The sequence below is a fragment of the Microtus ochrogaster genome, chromosome 16, assembly GCF_000317375.1.
Source record: "Microtus ochrogaster isolate Prairie Vole_2 chromosome 16, MicOch1.0, whole genome shotgun sequence".
NCBI classification, from domain to species: Eukaryota; Metazoa; Chordata; class Mammalia; order Rodentia; family Cricetidae; genus Microtus; species Microtus ochrogaster.
The window spans coordinates 16046233-16058675 of NC_022018.1; the positions used below are offsets into that span (position 1 = coordinate 16046233).

A 12443-nucleotide genomic window follows, 5' to 3' on the forward strand; every position below is an offset into this window, starting at 1 on the left:
AGCCCATAGGCCCATAGAATCCAGCAGAGTTTTCCATGAAGCAGGAGATTTCAAAGACAGTTCTGCCTGTACTGGCAGTTTGTCCATCAGATTTTTCTGTGTCCTGCAGAATGTCTGACAGATTCATGAAACAGGAACCCCGAAGGATCATCTCACCTTTAGGCAAGTTCAGCAATCTTTTCTCTGTGGATCCTGCATGTCCAGTTCATCTAACAAACTCCATAAGGAGTCTCTTCAATGCCCATCTTTTTCTTGAAGTAGATTGGTGCTGCCAGGAGCAGATGTATCTCATTGTCATGAAAAGTTCTAAGTTCGTTTTTGTGGATTAAAATGGGTCTTCTTTATAATTGAATGCATACAGACAGTGAAAAAAAACCAATTTTACATTATTATAATTTAAATAGGTGCCAAATGTCCTGTTCTCTTTTCTTCAACCAGGAAGAGAAAACTTCTTTTCCAAATCACTTGAAGTTTGGACCAAAAATGACCATTTCCCCATATCATCCTGTAGTGTTACAGATGCAGCAACAGGGGAGACTTCTTCAACCTTTCAGGGAGGACATCCCGGCTCTCATGATCTCATCCACCAGGAGAATGTTGGTGGCAATCACAGCACAGGAGTGAAGCAGCTGCTTCTTCACACAGTAGTTATCCCACACACCCATCTCTGCTGCCACCATTGGCTCACCTATGTTCAAGTCCACACCTACTAGTTGACCCTATTCTGAATACTCAGCTTGAACTTTAGTGTTTCCTGAAGGTTAAAACCAGAGTTCTGCACAAGATCCTTGGGAATAATGAGCAAGGCATCCGCAAATGCCTTGATGCCAAGCTGAGTCCTGCCCTTCACGCTGGGCTTGTATTTAATCAGAGCTTCTGCCATTGCCACTTCTACTGCACCAGCACCTGGGACAACACAGCCATCATTAATGGCATTTTTGACAGCCCTCAAGCCATCTCTTATTGCATCCTTGATTTGAGTTAGTGTGTGCTTATTTGGTCTTTTAACCAGCAATGTGACAGAATGGGGATTGTTACATTTCTCAGTGAAAGTGAACTTCTCTTTGCCCAACGTATACTCATAGACAAGACCCACATGTCCTAAACATTCAGGATTCAGGTCATCAAAAGAATTCAGAGCCATCCCACCACAAGCAAGTGTCTGCCTCTCCATGTTTCTTCCCTTGGGGCGACGCAGAGCCACGATGTCTTCTTTTGCAAGAGGTCAATCACCTTTTGATTAATGGCAAATCCTTTATCTGTGTCACCATAGACTTTCTTTTTCAGCTCTATTATCTTTTTAACTCTGTCTTCAATTAACTTCCTTTCAGCTTTTACTAGCTTTTCTCTCTCTTCTGCACTCTTGTAAAAGAACCCAGAATTCACTTCTGTTTTCTCATACTCCAAAGACACGTTGCATGTGAGGATATAGGCATCCTCCACCCTTTTCTTCATATCAGGACGCCGTGCTCCATGATCCAAAACAATACCTCTGACTAAGCTTGTATCTGTTTCAGATTTATGTTTCATCTCCATGATCTCAGCCATGGAGAGAGAGGTCAATGGGTTCATCTTTTTTCTTAACGGTCAAAATGAAGTCCACTACAGCCTCTGTTAAGACATCTGCAGGTTCAGCATGAACTTTAATTCGCAGAGATGTTCTGGCCATATTGATGAATGTTTCTCTGTCCATCTCTCTGCTTTCTTTCACTTGTTCCAAGAACTGGAGTGCCCTTTCCTTTGTAGCTTCAAAGCCTTTGGTTATTATCCTGGGGTGAAGACCCTCGGAAATGTGGAGGTCTGCCTGTTTCTGCAGCTCCCCATGATAAGGACATTGGATGTGGTGCCATCACCCCTTATGTCATCCTGGGCTGTAGCTACTTTTGCTATTAAAGAGGCTGTTGGATGTTGAATTTGTATTTCGTGAAGTAGCACATTGCCATCTTTAGTAAGCTTGATGTCTCCAGCACCAGGAACAAGCATCTTCGTGGTGCCCAAGGTCCTTAGAACATCCTGCAGGCCCCTTGCCATGCTGATGTTCACTGCCAGTGCTGCCTGCACCCGGGCCACCTCGGCTTTAGGGTCTTCATTGCCACCATGGTTGGCCTAGCTCACAGAGAGGCCTAGCACAATGTGCTCTAGTGGGTCTTCTTGAAAAGTCTTATGCACCTGGACCCATCCTAAGTCCTTAAAACATTTAAATGCCATATTCAGAAGGTCTCTGAAAGATTTGAAGAATACCTATCTAACTGAAATATATCTCTATACATCTTGAAAATCTAACTAACATGACTACAATTTTGACTATTATAGATGATTATCTATTAAGGAATATTTTTTAATAATATATTTCATTTTCAAATGAGCTTAACAATCACAATACCCCAATACACACACACACACATACACACACACACACACACACACACACACAGTAACAAAACTGACCTTAAATTTGTATTGACAAACCAAGATTCATACCAATGCAAATCTCTATAGCATATCCCCCTTTAAACGTAAAAGAACATTGTTAATCAGGTCTTTCATGGTGTATCCATGTGTTTGGTTCATCTCAGTTAACAGTTGGGTGAAGTATTTTCTTTAAGGGGGTATTCACAGCAACCTTTCAGGGGGTCTTGTTTCATGAAACCATATTGGTCTAGAAGCAATCCACAGGTCCTCATCTTCTGTGAAAACAAAAGAAGAACATCTTTTTCAAAGCATCATACCCTTAGACTTAAATTCTGAAGACAAGATACCTTTACAAAATACATGCTGGTTTAGCTTAGCAGCCCATACAATGAAATGTCTGTCTGTACTTAGCTCCTTCACAGTCAAAAAATTCAAAGAAGACATAATACTATACATAATCTAGACTCTGTGAATTTTCCATCTTTATGTGGCTTATTTTTTTATTCCTTTTAATCTATGACTGTCTGTACTCTGTCTCTTTAAAGACTTTTTAAACTTCTTTTTCAACTTTCTATACTCTTTTTCTTCTCTCTTCCAAGCATACGAACATTTATCTAACACTGTGACCCATTTAGAAGTCTTTTATGTCTAAATCTGTCCTATTGTGAATCTGTAATTCTTTACTGTCCAGGAGCACTTCTTAAAATGCTAACCACTTCTTAAAAACTTAAGTTGTGCCATTAGTAAGGTATATATGGTACTGCCTGCTCACTCAGGGGAGCTGCTCACTGCCTCTGAGAGACATGCCCCATCTCTAGGCACACAGCCTGTCCATGCTGCCATTAAGCAAGCTACAGAGGTCTGCTCACAAACCCCACTCAAAAACTTGGTCTCCTGAAAGAGCCAGAGGTTGTGCTGGCAGCCTGGCTCAGAAAGCTGGCATTTTAAAATGGCCATGGCTTTTTCCCCTGAATCAGATAAACCTCTCTTAAAGGAGCTATGGCAGGCCGCCAGCAAACAGCAAGAAGCTCTGTTAAACTCTGTATTTTTGTGTCTAGAATTCCCTTTCAAGCCCTCTCAGGTTTTATGTGGATTTAGCTGGCACAAGTTGGAGCAGGCCACTTATTTGTCCTGGCTGCTCAGCTTGCTTAGCCCAGAAATAACCACACAGAAATTGTATTCATTAAAACACTGCTTGGCCCATTAGCTCTAACTTCTTATTGGCTAACTCTTATATTAACTTAACCCATTTCTATTAATCTGTATATTGCCACGTGGCTGTGCCTTATCAGGTAAAATTCCCAGCATCTGTCTCCCGCAGCTCCATGGCTTCTTCCTGACTCTGCCTCCTTTCTCCCAGCATGCCATTTAGTTTTCCCCACCTACCTAAGTTCTGCCCTATCAACAGGCCAAGGCAGTTTCTTTATTCATTAATCAATGAAAACAACACATAGACAGAAGGACCTCTCACACTAGAGCAGGAAGAGAATGAATGTGTGGCCAGCCTGGACAGGAGCACCTTGTCTCACTTAAAAAAATCAAACCACCTCATACTTGCTGAAATATAGAATCCTTAGACCATCTACGGAATGGGGTGGTTGTATAGTTTCATCTTCCTGAAATACTATGCATGTTAAACTGATATCTAGTTATGAGGTTATGATATCTAGAATATTATGAATAAAACTTTCTTACTTTGTTTATATTCTTGATATAGCATTACAATGTTTTATTTTATCAGAACAGAAATGAAGCCTAGAAGGGAACAGAAATAACCTGTAGGTAACAGAGCTTAAAGTAGGGTTAAAACAAGGATTGAAGATAAAATCCCCTCCCCCTCAGGACACATATATTTGAGCTTTTGGACCTCAGATGGTAGCTCTGTTTTGGAAATTATGGAAGTTTCTGGGGGTCAGACTTTCGATGTCTAGCCAGTTGTTGTCCAGTCCCTTCACTGTTTTCTAAATGCTACCATGGAGATATGCCTTATAGGACATAAGATCTACTTTGTGGTAGGAGTGTGGACAAGTCTGGAGTTGAGTATTAGAGAAGAATGCTATGAGCAGAGCTTCATGACCCGTTCAAGTGCAAAAGACTGTTGACCAATGGTAGCAGACAGGAAAAGGCTGGCCCAGGAGACTTGGAAACAAGGGGTCTGTCGTAAATTGGGATAGACGTCATTTGTAGTAAATTCTGGCAAAGGATCTATGTTCTATATCCTGAAATTTAAATGAGGCTTCCTGCAAATGAAGCAGATTGATTGTGTGTGTGTTTATGGTTTATGTATGTGTGTTTTGGAAGAAATTTCACAAATACAGAAATTTTTTTAGAAGGACATCACATATTTATTTAAAAGGCACAATATGCTATTTAACAGTTTCAAAACTTGAATACTTGTGCATATCTGTAATTTCTCTGTAGGAATGCCCTGCATTTTGCCTCCTTCTACGGACATCTAGAACTGGTGACTTACCTCTGGAGGCGTGGCTGTGAGATTAATGGGTGTGACAATCGTAACATCACACCCCTGATGAAGGTAGATCATAGTCATTTTAAGCATGGGATGCTTTTGATTTAAGCAAAAAAAAAAATGAATTCATCTTATGTAAATACAATTAATTAGTGAAACCCATGAGTGTGTAGCATAAATTCTTTGAGTTGACCATGTGCTTCTTGTTACAATCCCTCAAGGCTGTCCAAAGCTGGGAAGAGGAAATCGTGTGTTTTCTGCTAGAGCATCATGCTAACCCGCACATTAAAGACAGCAATGGAGACACTGCTCTCCACTATGCAGTCTATGCCGGGAAGCCAGCAATAGCTGCCAAGCTACTACTTTATGGAGCAAATATTGAGGAAAGAACAAAAGTAAGGATCATTTTGCTTAGAAACACATGTGATGTATGTAGGGCTAGTCACCCATGTTTAGAAGCTCACGCATTTCCTGAATGAAAATGCTTAGACATTTGTAATGGAAATCATTTTAAGTGTTGGTACTTTGGAAAGTGCAGCTTTCTTCTGTACATTCAGGACAAAGGTATGTGGAATCACTGAATTCATTAAAGGTAAGATTTGCAATTTATTCAATACTCTTTTAAACACTTTTTGGTCAAAATTAAAAATCAACACAATAAAGCAATTTTAGTCTTCCAAACAAGCACCAACTTAAACAAAACAAAAGTATTTTGAATTAAATGGAAACAGTAACACTGTTGATAAGTTCTATCTACCATGCTGATGGGAGAATAATGGAAACAAATTATGAGAAATATTCAGACTAATTTGGAAGTTAGGCAATCAACACAAAGTGCCAAGAAGGCTTTGCTAATTGTTAGGGTTTTTTTTCCAAGTTGCTTTGGATAGGGCATTCTTCAGCTTTCAATTCATTTTTAGTTGAACTTACTGAGAGAAGGGTATTATTGAAATCGTAATATTTGAACTTTTGATTTGTAAAAGAGGTTGTGAGGAAGACAGAGTAAAGATTGTTCCTAGTAGGGTTGCTATACTTAAATTTAATCTCATAAAATAGCTTTTGAATATTCATCACAATAATGTGATGTTATTTGCAGAGAAAGGTAATCAATTTGACTATTTTTGTTTATTGTTATTTTTGAGATTGTTTCCTTTCCCCAACCCTTCCATAAATCCATCCCATTCTCATTCAAATTCATGACCCATTTTTCATTCATTGTTATGGCTTTTAAATGTATAAATAACCTGTTGAGTCCATATAATGCGACATGTTGACCATTTGGCACTGAACAACCAATTGGTGTGCTCTTCCCTTTCTGAGGCGACCCCAGCTTTACTAAGTCACCTGTAGTTCTTTGTGTAGGGTTGAGACCTCTTAAACTGTACGCCTTCTAGTTTGGCATGTTCATTGGTGTTTTCCTTGCTCAGCTCACATTTTGGGCAGTCATGTTGGTGGAAGTTTATAGTATAACTTGATCTTACTAGGAGAAAATCTCACAGTAGACTCCCTGATCTTCTGGCTCTTTCAGTCTTTTTGTCTACAACAATGCTTGCCCCCCCGAGGCTCAGGTGTGGGGGCGTTTTGTAGTTGTATCCATTGGGACAGGGCTACACAACTCTGCATTTTGATTGGTTGTGGTTTTCTGTAGTGCTCTCTGTCTGTTGCAGAGAAGTTTCCTTGGTGAGGTGTGAAGACTACACTTATTTGAGGGTATACAGAAGAAGGTGGGAGGAGGGCAAAGGGGAATAGGAGGATAAAAGTGGTCTGATATGGAAAATTGGAAATTGCGTGTCTTTTAGGGTGAGGCAGGTAAATAGAGATTGGGCTATTAAGAGGCTAAAATAGCCTCTAACATTCTGACTCTCCACAATTAGAGCTACAACAGCAAGAGCACAGCTTGTGGAAACCTCAGCAGATGTAGCTGCTCTAGGCAGCCTCATCTTATATCCATGGCAGCTCATGTCCCGCTGTAGCCGGGAATGGAGTATATCAAAGGGTTATTTATTTGGGGATAAACTCACAGTAAGGGTAGTGATCCATAGTTCTCTGTGTGCACTGGAAACTGGAACTGAATCCAGCAGATAAAACAAGGGGGGCCCACTTGCACACTTTTCATCTGTACTTAACAATACATGAGACCACGCCCAAAGTGGGCCGGCATCTTAAAGGCTATTGGCCAAAGGAGTTCCCACAACATCCCACGTAGCCAGGAGTTTATCCTAGAATCTGGTGAGACTGTAACATCAGGAAGGCAGATCTTCAGGGGAAAGAAGTAATTATCAAAGGCTACTAAGGAAGAAACTTCCTTATTTTACTATCTATTGGCCATATTATAATCCAGGTTTAATTAGTCAGTTTTGTTCTCTATATATGATATAACATTGATATAATGGAAATGTTATAGCTAGCATTAAAATAATTAAAAGCATCACTTCTGAAAGGAGAAGAGATGACAGATGAGAGAGTGGTGGTCTAATTGAAGCTAGATAAGGTGCCCACTACACTAAGTGGAGTTAAATCTAGGGGAGAACCAATCTAATTGACTTGACCTATTTAATTCATATAAATAGGAAAAGATTAACTCAGAGATTAAATATGGGCTTAAAATATGGGTGTCTTTCAGGGTGGTGGTGGTGCATGCCTTTAATACCAATACGTGGGAGGCAGAAGCAGGCAAATCTCTGAGTGTGACACCAGCCTGGTCTACAAGAGTTAGTTCCAGGACAGGTTCCAAAACTGCAGAAAATTCGGTATCAAAAAATAAACAAACAAAAACAAAACAAAAAAGAAAAGAAAGAAAAAAAAGAAAAAAGGAAAATGAAAAAAAATAGATGTCTCTAAAACTGAGGCTTTTGTTGTTGTTAATTTAGAATTAAATCTTTTTTACCTAAATTATACCAAATAAGAAAATCTTTTACAAAGACAGTAAGAACATTTGAATCTTAGGACGGGGAAAACACTTGAATCGTTTTAAACATGAAAACTACTTGAATAAAGTAGGGGTCTGGGTAAATGAACAGCCATACAAAGCACTATTAAAGTATGGACATGATAGCACTTTCACCTGCAGCAGAATGGCGCACAGAGGGAAGTTTGAAGGCAGAGAGAGATGAGTTGGGGTGGACAGTGGAAAGTAAGATTCCTTGAAGAGTTTTCGATAGAGGACAAGAATAGCTGTCACCCTCTTATTTGAAAGCCACTTGCATAAGTACCAAGCTACGGCTGAGTAAGTATGGGGCGGAGGGCGGGGGAGCACCATGGCTGAGAGAGCCATTGGAAGTGGGAGGGATTATGGAAGGGGTGGATCATAAGCTTTTATCTGATACACAGGGTGAAATCCATCATTTTGGAAAGGCCGAGGCTGGTACGCCGGGAAGCCTTGGAGGATCCAGGCAGGCACCCAGGTGGGGAGGGGAGCTCTTAGCAGATGTCAGAGCCAGCCAAGAAAGGCCCTGAATGGACCCTGGCACCTAGCCAGGGGACTGGTTGGGGGGAGAGAGAGACAGCAGGGTCAAGGGGGCTAGAGAAACGGGCCAGTTTTTCATGGAGTTACTGAATTTAAAAAGTTGTGCAAGACTGGCAAAGGTAGGGGAAGTTTCAGGGGTAGAAAAGGGCTTTAATGACATCGATTTCCTACCATTTACCACTGTGCGGTATGTAGTTCTAAGTCAGCAAGAATTGTGAGGTGAAAGATACCTTTTTAGGTCACTGAAATCCATCGCCTGATTTGTACTGTGGCCAGATGCTGTTACAGAAACTTAACAGTCTCTTTGGTTTATTTCTCCTCCAGGATAAAGTGTTTAAAAGTATATAAAAGCTGTTTAGTGTTGTGGAATATTATTTTAAGATGTGTTATGTTTGTTAATGCTGTGGAACATTTGTTTAGTGATGCAACGATGTGTTGCATTCTTTTATGTTGCATCTGTAAAGCTGTGTTGTTTTACCTGTCTAAAACACGTGATTGGTCTATAAAGAGGTGAATAGCGGACTGCTGGGTAGGAGAAAGAACTAGGCGGGACTGCCAGGCATAGAGAATAAATAATAGAAGAGAGAAGAAGAGCGATGGGTGAGAAAAGAAGGGGAGGGGGATGCTAGGGGCCAGCGACCTAGCCACAAAACCAGTCCTGGAGCAAGAAGAGAAGAAAGATATGTAGAATAAATAGTTAAAATATAAAAGAAGAGAAATGGGTTAATTTAAGTTAGAAAAGCTGGCTAGAAATAAGAATAAGTCTCCGTGTGTTTATTTTGGAGCTGAGTGGCGGGCCCACAAAGAATAAAGAGTAAAAGAATTCAACGACAATCTAGGGGAGAGTCATTTGGTAGTTGAGAGTGAGGTGCCCATTATGAGGCCTGTGAATCAAGCAAGTGGAGAAAAACAAGGGAGAAAAACATTCTTGTAACTCCCAGTTCTCAGAGGTGTGGCAAATGTCACAGCAGGCAGATCAGACATGATATGGAGCATTTCCCCAAATACAAAATGATCTGAGCCAGAGTCCTGAACCATGCCAGGGGAATCACGTAACTTAGCATGGGAATTTACTTGGTTCAGAAATGAGTAGGTGCCCCAGATGTGAAAGACTCACTACTTTAGGGCAGGGCCCTGTGCTGGGTGCAGAGAGGCAGCACCAAGAGAAGAGGAGGTTACTAAAGTGTTATGCACTTCAGTAGAGCTCCATTTGAGTCTCCTACGCCATTATGAAGATTTTGGAGAGGGCATTGTCTTAGGGTTTCTACTGCTGGAACAAAACACTATGACTAAAAAACAAGTTAGAGAGAAAGGGCTTATATGGCTTATACATCACTGCTCATCACTGAAGGAAGTCAGTACTAGGAACTCAAACAGGGAAGGAACCTGAAGACAGGAGCTGGTGTAGAAGCCATGGAGGGGTGCTACTTACTGACGAGCTCCTCATGACTTGTTCAGTCTGCTTTCTTATAGAACCCAGGACCAGCAGTACAGGGATAGCACTGAAAACCTAACAGTAATAATGGTGATAGAAATCCTTTTGATAATTTATCTTTAGCAGTCCCGTGCAACAAATTATTCGTGTAAGTAACATTGGAAGAATTGAATGCATATATAGTATAAATCAAGTTCTAGAACATTTCCAGAGTAGGCAATTTGTAATTTAATTTAAAATTTGACATTTGGCTTTTGGGAAGAAAGAAAATATTTCAGCTGGGTGATGGTGGTGCATGGCCTTTAATCCCAGCACTTGGGAGGCAGAGGGAGGCAAATCTCTGTGAGTTCGAGACCAGCCTGGTCTACAAGAGCAAGTTCCAGAACAGGCTCCAAAAGCTACACAGAAACCATTCCACTTGTGAATGGTAACTTAATAACCATACAACACGGGTACCAATAGTCCATAATTTAAGAATATTGGGGTTTAGATGGGAATAATTAAGTGACTCTAAAATGCCAAGATAAATTTAATAATGGGAACAAAGTTTTATAGACACAAAACTATTTCAAGTGAGGGTTGCGGAGGACTAGTGTTCATGTTCCATCTGTGGACAAGGGGCAGCATTTTGGCGGGAACTGGAGAGCCTGCATAAAAGCATAATGGGGGACAAGGAAAGGATGGCTTTAATGCCCTCTCCTAACTCTGTTTCGTGTTTGTGCGCATTGAGTCTGTAGAATGTAAGTTGATTTTGTTGTTTTGCAGGATAACCTCACACCACTATTGCTTGCTCTCAGGGAAAACAGGCTGAATATGGCACAGTTCCTAGTAAGCACAGGAGCCAGTGTGCATGCGGTGGACCCTCAGAGAAGGTAGCATTTGACTTCAGACCCTCTAATGTTGTTCTAAACTGCAGACAGCCATGCACATAAAATATTACGTGAATAGGAACAACAATATTGACTTATAGGAATATACTGGAAGCCAAGCATATATTATCTGTTAGTATTGCTTTTCCTCCTCCAATCCCAGACACGATTCTTTGTGTGGCCATGACTGTCCTAGAACTTGCTCTTTAGATCAGGCTGGCCTTGAATGCAGAGATCTACCTGCCTCTGACTGAGATTAAAGGCATGAGCCACCACATCCAGCTTAGAATTTCAATAATTCAAAGTGAGTGATATATAATAGGGTTCATACTCTCATTAATATTGACCAATTTCTCTAATTTTTAATCTAATATTAGTGCATATGATCTTATATTAGCTAAAATGTATTAATTTTGTTTTAATATGCTTTTTAAAGAGAATTCTGTATTGAGTATAAAATAAAGCATCAGTTACTTTTCACATTGGCACGACATAATGCATGATGGAGGGAAGTTAACGGAGGGATGGTTTATTTTGGCTTATATCCTCAGAATTTATCATCTGTCTTGGCAGGGAAACCATGATATAGTATCTCAATGACGGGGAGAATATGGGAAAATTCCTCCCAAGGACTTCTGTGTACCTAATATCTCCAACAACCCCAAGGTCTCCATTGTTAAGTTAGAATCCCATCCACAACTCAACATACAACTGAATTAACAGCTCTATGAAGGAAATTACAGCCTGTTCCTCATTGCTCACCCTCATGGGTTTATTTTTCCTCCTGAAACCTTGGTATATATCTCCACAATCCTGTAACTCTTGCATTCTTCATGCCAGCAGTACATGCATGAGGTCATCTGCTGCTGCCAGACTGGAAGGCAGCGAGCTCCCTTAGATCTTGGCTGGCATCACTTCTCAGTGCTGTGTGGCTAATATATAAAAACTGTAATAATACACTTGAAAAGTAGTTGTAGGACCATTCATATGGGGCTGGCTGTGTAGCACATATTTTTTCTTATTCCTCTAGACAGCGTTTCTCTGTGTAACAGCCTGGCTGTACTGGAACTAGATTTTGCAGACCAGGCTGAGATCCTCCTGTCTCTGCTTCCTGAGTACTGGGATTAAAGGCATGTGGTGTGGAAGATCCTTCTGTCTGTGTGTTGCTTTTATTGGATAATGAATAAAGAGCTGCTTTGGGCCAATGGCAGGGCAGAACAGAACTAGGCGGGGAAAACTAGGCTGAATGATGGAAGGAGGAAGGTGGAATCAGAAAGAAGCCATGGAGCTGACAGAGACAGACATGCTGAAACTTTGCTGGTAGGCCACGATTACTTGAAATGGGTTAAATTAAGATGAAAGTGTTAACCAATAAGAACTTAGATCTAATGGGCCAAACAGTGTTTTAAATAATATGCTTTCTGTGTGATTATTTTGGGTGGCCAGAAACCAACAGTGGCACCCTTCTCCAACAGGCATGTGCCACTACTGCCTGGCATGTGGTTGCACATACTTTTAATCCTAGCACTCAGGAGATAGATGTGGGTGTATCTCTGAGTTTGAGGTCAGCCTGAACTACATAGCAAAATAAACATATTGAGTCATGTCTGAAAAAAATTAATATTTTTTTACCTCAGTTCCTATCAGTGGTATTCAGCATCATTAACCTAAAGTGCTACAGCTATCTTTGCCATTATTTTATCAATATCATTTTATATTGTTACTGCTATTATACTAATCACACAAATAATTTTACTTATTTGGCATGAGTATAAATTGTAATATATTACA

The 12443-nt window shown here is 40.4% G+C and overlaps 1 protein-coding gene and 1 pseudogene across 1 annotated transcript in view; one reads left to right on the top strand and one right to left on the bottom strand.

Moving 5' to 3' along the window:
• Positions 1–12443, top strand: part of LOC101994392 (putative ankyrin repeat domain-containing protein 19) — a 98339-nt gene that overhangs the window by 3979 nt on the left and 81917 nt on the right. The window contains exons 2-4 of the mRNA XM_013348982.1: positions 4834–4948; positions 5104–5277; positions 10549–10655. Coding sequence (XP_013204436.1) covers positions 4834–4948; positions 5104–5277; positions 10549–10655 — 396 coding nt within the window. The remainder of the gene's footprint in view (positions 1–4833; positions 4949–5103; positions 5278–10548; positions 10656–12443) is intronic.
• LOC101986574 lies at positions 528–2208 on the bottom strand (annotated as a pseudogene).